This window comes from Anopheles coustani, chromosome 2, assembly GCF_943734705.1.
Source record: "Anopheles coustani chromosome 2, idAnoCousDA_361_x.2, whole genome shotgun sequence".
Classification (NCBI taxonomy): domain Eukaryota; kingdom Metazoa; phylum Arthropoda; class Insecta; order Diptera; family Culicidae; genus Anopheles; species Anopheles coustani.
Window position 1 is genome coordinate 75,624,148 of NC_071289.1, and position 8,046 is coordinate 75,632,193.

At 43.1% G+C, this 8,046-nt stretch overlaps 1 protein-coding gene across 1 annotated transcript; it reads left to right on the forward strand.

The window, feature by feature from the left end:
- The first annotated feature begins 7,166 nt into the window (after positions 1-7,166).
- Positions 7,167-7,681, forward strand: LOC131263934 (probable salivary secreted peptide). Its single transcript, XM_058266222.1, has 2 exons — positions 7,167-7,373; positions 7,493-7,681. The coding sequence occupies exons 1-2, from the start codon at positions 7,191-7,193 to the stop codon at positions 7,667-7,669; spliced, it is 360 nt and encodes a 119-aa protein (XP_058122205.1). The 5' UTR covers positions 7,167-7,190; the 3' UTR covers positions 7,670-7,681.
- The last annotated feature ends 365 nt before the right edge of the window (positions 7,682-8,046 follow it).

Genomic DNA, 8,046 nt, shown 5'->3' on the forward strand with positions numbered 1-8,046 from the left:
TTGTGAAAAAGCACGTCCAATGACGGGGAGGGGTTTTCCTTTGAAGAAGACTTTGACCGGGAGGGCAAAGGAATGGAATCGGTTTTGGAATCGTTCGACATTGTTTTTGACTCTGTTTTCCGGTCAATCTTGCGGCTGTCAGATGGAGGAGGACGAGGACGAGACTAACAGATACTATGAACTCGGTGTTGAATGGACGAATTTCCGAGGCGCTTTTCAGTCAGATCGATTCCAATGACCTCCTACGACGAAAGGAGGGCTTCGGTAACACTCAGGGGGAGCATGAATGTATGTTTCTCCTTCGCTCTTCTGGGATTGTGCTTGATTTTCCCACCTTTCCCATCGCTGTGTGGATATTTTCTTACCATTCTCTTTCAGTTCCATTTTATTCGCAACAAAGTCAACGGTCTCCGGAACGCGACTGGTTCAGCTTAACGTGGCAGGTTCAACATAACCACACGCACGGTAACAAACACAGCCACACCACCAACATGAATCATGTCGAGATTCGGACACCCGTCTGGAGGGATGTGAACGCTGTCAGCGAGTCAAAGTGTTACGAGATGCAATGTGTTTTCATTTTCCCAACGCGCAGACAGGCGAATGGAAAATTAATAAAAAAAGGAACGGGAATCAAAGCCCCATGTGTGTTACTTGCCACAAGGAACGTGACGTCGGGCGATCACCTGGAAACAAACTATCTAGCAAAATCATTTCTCATCGTCCGATTATCTTTTGTTTTTCCCCTCTTGGTTTTTTTTCCAAGTTTGCTTTATATTTTCTTTTCCCTCCAAGGATTAGCTGCAAGCATGAAACTGTCCGAATGGCAATTATTTTGTCACGTAGGAGGAGGAGGATTTTTCGGTTCAATAATTCCAATGCGCTTGCATCCCACGATAACAGAGTGAAACGTGGAGATCATCACGACGGATTTTCCTTTTCTCGTCCCTTAGAGCGTTCGCATTCACTGACGTCAACGAAATGCGTCCAATTCAAAATGACCCCGGGCTACGGTGGGAATCTATTTCGATTCGGTTGTTTGGGGGATTGAAATAATAACAGCAAACACAAGCGTACCTCAACAGGTATGCTTTGACGAGTGGTATGTGGTGGAAATGTGAAACAATTTCAATGGCAAAACTCTCCTTAAATTCCTGACGTACTCAGTTCACGTCGAATGCGGGAGGGTGGTGATTTGGGCGAGAGGGAGGGTGGTTGGGAGTTTGTGGAAGGGAAATGCGCGAATATTTGAAATATTTGGTTTTGCACGAATGGAAGAAAAACAATGGAATCCACATTTAAGGTGGGAATTGAGTGGAGTAACATTGTTTAATGTGGTATCAAGCACGAAATTGATGCACCGGGTGATCGAATTTTGTATACCCCCAACTGACACCTTTGATGTGGTTTATGCAATGTGGTACGTTTGTTTTGCTGATTAAAACAATGAAGCGTGCAGAGAATATTTTCCCGATATTTAAAGCAACAACTTCGCTCTCAAAATTAATGCGAATAAATGTCTTAAACATTTTAATTCCCTGTTTATTGCACATGTGGGATAATTTTACTTTACAGTGTACACTACCACACCTTTAAAAGAAAGTGGCTCTGTACAAAGAAACAAAAATTCAGGTTCCTACACTCGTTGTGTTCGTGTGTCTCTTTGTCTCGCGTTGACCCATGTGTTTTCCATGTACAAAAACTTCGCTGGTAAAATGTGTTTTTTTTTTCTCGTGGCACGATGCAACGGACGTCCGGCGCATGCCCTTGGAATCGCGCGAATTTTCCACAAGCTTTTCCTCGTTCTCGAGCTTCCAAACAGTTGTGGGAAACAATGTGGGCTATGTGGCGTTTATTCTAACCCTCACTGGAAGTAAACCTTTTTTATGTTTTGTTTACATCCCGTCCGCCCGAGGACGGTGTTGTCACTTATTTTGGAAAACTCTCCTAGAGCAAGTTTTTCCTCTCCCGGATCGCTATACCACCCACGCAAATGTCAAACCTTTGGCATTTGTGGTAGCGAACACGTGATCATAGTTTATTCTGCGAATTGCTCTGCTTGATATGAGGGGAGCGCCTGAGAGGTGGACCATTTGTTCGGAGAGAGAAAAGGAGAGTCATTTTTTGTCACGGACACAAAGTCCGAGCCGCCCGAAAGCTCCGAGAGAAGCGAACGTCATCCTTGCCGGAGCACGCACGGAGTTGGAAATGTCAAAATAACGACGAACATGTCACCGTACTTCCAGGATTGCTTCCAGTCGTAACGGAATCTCCATCTCACGTGACTTTTTTCCCCTTTATTGGCGATGAGAGAAAAGTAGAAACGTGTGGGAACATTATGCTCAGAGAGCAGGTTCCTCGAGGCAACGAATTTCGAATACGTTCCGCGGTCGTGCGTTCAGTGGCGAGCGTTCAGTCGAGATGTAGATTTGGTGCGGTCCGTTGGATTACCGTTTTTTGCCGCCGATCATAGAGCGAAAAACCGTGAAACACTGTGTCCGTGTGTTCCGTTTTGAGTGCAGTTTTCCACCGTACCCGAGCAGCACGATTGCGAGTAAGTGTTTATAAAGGTGGAAGGACAGTATGCTACCGACGATGAGTTGAATGATTCACCATTTTATGGCTTGAATATACTTCACAACCCTAAAACTTAAATTCATTGGCATGAAAAAAACGCATGGTATCCAATCCTTCATTTGCGTGAAGGATTAAATTGTGTCCAGATGTTCTTTTTTCCCGCGCGTACGTCTGTCGCAATGCTTGCTAAAGAGACACCACAGATGGAGACGCCACAAATGGAGACGTCTGGTGGGGCATGTTTATCTTTCTTTCGCTTGCGTTGGGAAGAGGAAAATCGTGCAGAGTTTGTTGTTTTTTCTGTTGTGAATATTTTTGCTAGTTTTGATCCTGTTCCTCCGCTGAAAGACCTGATGCATCGTAGGATTCTCGTTAAAAATACCGTTTTTCCAGTGAAGGAAAGCAAACCGATATCGTTAGAGGAAAAGTGCGGAACAAGAAAAGTGGTACAAGCAGAGGCACGGTTATGGTTTGTTTTAGTCCTTGACTGGTTGCATCAAAGACGGCATTGAAAGCACGCTGCAAGTGTTAGTTACTGCAATGGACGCAGGAATGAGAAACCGTTCGGGAGGAATTGTGTTTTTCTTTATCTGCGACAGTGCCACCCTGTAAGCTGTGCGTGTGGACGCGTGCATGTGTGTGTGTATGTCTGTGAAGGAAAACGAAAGAAGTGACGCAATAGAGGTTGAAAACATTCCAGCATCACACTACCACCAGTGTGCGCTTTTTTATCTGTGAAACGCGAGTGAAAGAAGTGACAGCTGATGGTGGATGTGTTTACCATATCAGTATCTGTCCGTTTCGCAAGGATGTTGTCGAAAGTTTCATCCAAGAAAAGGGAAAACCTAAAAGATAATTGAGTGCAGTGGTGTTTGGTTGCTCTGAACGTACTGAATAAGAAAATTCGCCTTAATTTATTCACGGTGTATGCAAACTCGCAACGGACGAGATTTTCAAAGGCCGTGTCACATGTCCGAGAAATCGTGTAGGCACACCCGCCTGTCGGTGTGTTTGTGTCGGATGCTAGCGACGCGACGTGTGGCTGTTGTTCGTGTGTTGTGACAGGTGACCTTGAACTCGTTTTCCAATCGTCCTCGTCGGTGCAGCAATGGGGTGCCAGCCTTGATGGTGAACTGCATTTTAAAAATTCATGCATCCCACCGTCCCTTCCCCACTCTCTTCCCTGGTGCCGTTATCCGTTTGTGTTCCGTTGGCATGATGGTGCACGAAGAAAGTCAGGATAGTAGCGTGAATGTGGAACGCGCAGAGCGATGTGGATGCCAACCGTCAGGTGCAGTGCGGCCTTTATTTATCTCGTGTGACGTGTTATGAAAACTGTGCGAGTGGAAAAACGATGGAAAACGGAGTTCGTCGTTGAGAAGGGCCAGGCATAGCGCTTGCACGAAACGGGCACAATACCAACGAGCACGGAACGTTCGTTTTAATCTGCCTTGCGGTGCAGAAGGAAACGGATTGAATCCGTACTCGAAATCTTGTTGACTTTTTAGCTTCCTGCCTTCGGATACGATGGGTTTTCCACACGGGGAAGATCCTTTGTTGGTCGACGCGAGCGTGTATGCAAATATTATACCAGCTTCATCTTTAAAAGCTGACCCACAGCCCTGTGACGCATTCGTCATTCGCGAATGGCTTTTAAACCGAAATCTCTTTGGAAGGGTCTTTCGCTTTTTTGTTTCCATTTTTCGAAAGTTTCATTAGGCGATTTTTCCGCTGACGAAGGTTTTCCCGCCTGTCAGCGTTCGTGTGGCAATTTGTTTTCTGGGTCTACCGGGGGTTTCTAAAGTTGTGGTTTTCCCAAAAATTTCCACGTTGACACGTTGCGAAAAGCCATATGCGGCTCTTGATTATGATTGATGATTGCTGGCTCTTGACTGTAACAGGAGTAAGTTGCGATAAAGTGGATAGTAGTTGGTTTTTTTCTTCTGAATTTCTCTCAGATCGTAAGTTCTCTGGATACAATTTTTCTTAAAAATTTTAAAATAATTGCTAGATAACTATCCGTTTACTTTTACATTCCCGTTGGATACAATGAAACAGTTTTGCGAAGTTAGTAGAATTCGAATTACAAGAGTAAGTGTTAAGTCAGAGAAGAGGTACTTTCTCTGAAAACTATTCATAGCTTCGTTAAAGTTGTTGTCGCTAATGCTTGTGAATTGTGAAACAAGCTGATATTTTGCAAGTTCCCTTAATAACTAAGCATTAAATGTTTGACGCACAACCAATTTTCTTTCCTTTAATGCGAATACATTTTTTTTACATCCGATTCTCTTGAGTCGGGTTCTGGAGCAACATTTAATGTATCGTGAAATTTATGATATTATAATTGGACCAAATTAGTGTACGCCAGGTGAAGGTGAACTATGCAAATCGGAATCGATTTTTTTGAATCTCACTTCAAATTGGATAATTGTTCCATCAGCAGCAAATTTACAGCTCCTTTCTTCGTTAGGCTATTGCGGCAATATTCTAAAGCCTCCCCGATGATCAGCAGTAAGAAAGAATTGAGCTCCAAAATACTTTGCATAAAAAGAGAACCGGAAACGACAACCGTCCCACCGAAATTTCGTTCCGCAGCTTGATGCTTGGATAATTTTCATTCACTCTCTGGCCCGGACGATGGTTATGGGGGTTTGTTTTTTCGGTGGAGTGAAAGTAAGTGTCGCTCCATTCATCCGCGACGGCGCGTGGAAGCCCCATGGGAGCCGACGTCTGGGACGTATGGAAGCGTTCGTACGAGCCATCCCGAGCAAGGGCAGGCTCGAGGAAGAATTCTTAAGCTAATTAGCATAAATCAGCAGTATAAATAATGATGACTTAAAGCGTTCCAGTTGCGTTTTGGGAAACCCGCAAAAGACCCGAAACACATTAAGTTCTCTTTTGGGAAAGGCTGCAGAACGATTGAGCTCCATTAGTTGCCAACTTTTAACAAATTCTCTACGTTTTGGTTTGAAGTAAAATTGAAAAAGTGATAATAATAATGGATATTTGATCACTAGCAAAAATATAAAATTCAACAATAGAAACACCGATCTGAGTTAACAAAGCTCTACTATCCAAAAAGGCTTGGTAATCACATTTTGTGCGTAATCAACTAAACTAATCGAATACATAGCCCAGAAAATTGCGTTCTAGTTTTCTGAAAATTGTTTTATTGCTCTCTGTGTGGTAAACAAATTAAAGAAATATTTATTTGTAGTGATGGTAAAAAGTAGTATTTCACATGATTAATGTATATTTTGCTTTCTTTTTCTTATTGCAGCTCTCAAAATTATCCTGTAGTGAAATCACACTTAGCAAGTGGAAATAGTAGATTTAGTTGAATTAAGCTTAAGCCAGCTAGATCCAATTTGTTCAACTTGGTAGTAAACCAACATATTCAAAACTCGGTCAATTTATCCTAAAAGAGAAATTTAGAAAGAGCAACTTTCAATATTGCTTACTATAGTTGCATCCGACAGGTAGCCCACAGGAACAAATCGACTTTCCTCGTGCTAGTAAAATCAATAATAGTTTTCAAGTGATAGTTTACAATCAAAAGTGTGTGTTAGAAAATTGGATGGTTAAGATTGCCCACCCTTGTTCATAGCCCTTAGTTTACCGGTTAGTCTGTTATTGCTGGTGCAAAAGTGTGAAACGAATAATGAGTTAGAGAAATTATTACGAAAGTGCAAAGTCGGTTCCTTACCAGTGCGAAAAAGTTAGTGTCGGTGGAATGTGTTGGGAAGTAAAATTCTGTTTGTGAAGTGATTAAGTGAAATTGTATCGTACGAAAGAACGGTGTGGTTGTGGCGGTAAAATTCGATTCCATTGCCAAACGTTAGCCTCGAACAAGTTGCACACGGTCTATTTCAAGGTAAGACGATTCAAACATCGGTTCTTTAATCGTTTATATTCCCAGGAAAATCACAATCCTTGACTCTTCATTTGTTGTCATTTGTGCGCATGTTTGCTACTAACTCTCAATAAACCAATCGCTGAACGATCGAACGTATGGCTTCTCGGAAAAATCATAAATAAACTTGTTGAACCTCCGGTTCGTTTCGTCCCGCAAAGCTGCCGCGTGAAACTAGAAACAGGGCCGAGGGCAGATTGTAAATTGTTCCATGGTAACGGAAACATATGTTTGCTGCCTTCCTGTCCTTGCATGGGCCACCCATTAGCTCAGTTACTCATCGTCTGGTACGACAGAAGCGAAAGTAGTGGCGACTAAAGCGTGAATCAGAAACGCTTGACCACCATTGAAGTGCCCTACGGCGTTGGAACTTCTTCTTCTAGGTTCAATCTGCCATTGCACACGCGCATGCATGCTTTCTTGGTCGTTCGCTGACGCCGTCGACAGATTTGAAGTACATTGTGATAAGGCAAACGTTCTGCCCTCTCGTACAACAAAGTACAAACATTTTAGTGAACATGCGAGCTGTGTAGAGTGTTTGCTGTCCAAACTTTCACCAACACCTGCACAAGGTCTTATCAATATAAAAAGACACGTTAAACTGGCTTGAAAGTCTTCAGTTCCATACGTGCAGTGTATCCGGGAACAACAACCGCAATATTTTGTTTTGAGTTCCCTAAAACTTTACGCAGAAATCACAATGAAAGCCATTGCTTACGGTTTGGTGATATTCCTCAGCGTTTCGGTCGCACTGATTTACGGCGACAGTCGCCAGTGGGGCCGCCGTGTGTCTGGAGATCGCCGACTGGATTACGCCGTTGTCGTCAACAATTCACTGCCAGTGCCGGAGAAGAGCAGCATCTATCGTTATCTCCCGTCGTCGGTAGGTGACGCACTCATACAAGGGTGCCTTTTATAAAATCCCTTGAAACATGCGAGGTTTAAAAGGTTGCAAATATTTATCTGATGTATTTTCCACCATCTTCCATCCTGACGACACAGGGTGCATATCGGGCACCGAACATTACGGCCATTTACGCACGGGACAATGTGCCGGCTGGAAAGGGTGGATATGCAGCGATCGTTTCCGGTGGACTTAACCAGGCGAACGTGACGCTCAAGCTGACCTCTCAGCCGTATCAGCGGTTCAACTTCACGATCGAGATTTATGGGAAGTGAGGTGCTACGTTATAGAGCGGATCCGGGTTGCGATTGGAGGGATATCAACCCCTGAGGAAAACGAGACAACAAAAGAAAATAGACATGAACACATCCTTTGAGAATGTACAGCGTTTCTCAGTGTTTAGTGCGAAAGTCGCAACACGATTTTAACAGGCAGTGAAATGTTATCAAGCTCTGTTTTGAACAACACGAAACACTTGTTATGCTTTGAATCAGTCTTGAAGTAAAAAAATTATCATCAAGATGTTTGGAATTTACAAGTAAGACTTTTGTGATCAAACACACAAAAATTAGTTTTTAACTGTCACACTGATTTGAATCATGAAGAAGAATTTATATTTCTGGAGGAAAAAGAGATTCGAAGTACAAAATTT

Bases quoted from the DNA above. Each gene is read 5' to 3' on its own strand.
- LOC131263934 (XM_058266222.1), top strand. From the start codon at position 7,191: ATGAAAGCCATTGCTTACGGTTTGGTGATATTCCTCAGCGTTTCGGTC. The intron at 7,374-7,492 runs GTAGGTGACGCA...CTGACGACACAG, and splicing joins ATCGTTATCTCCCGTCGTCG to GGTGCATATCGGGCACCGAA.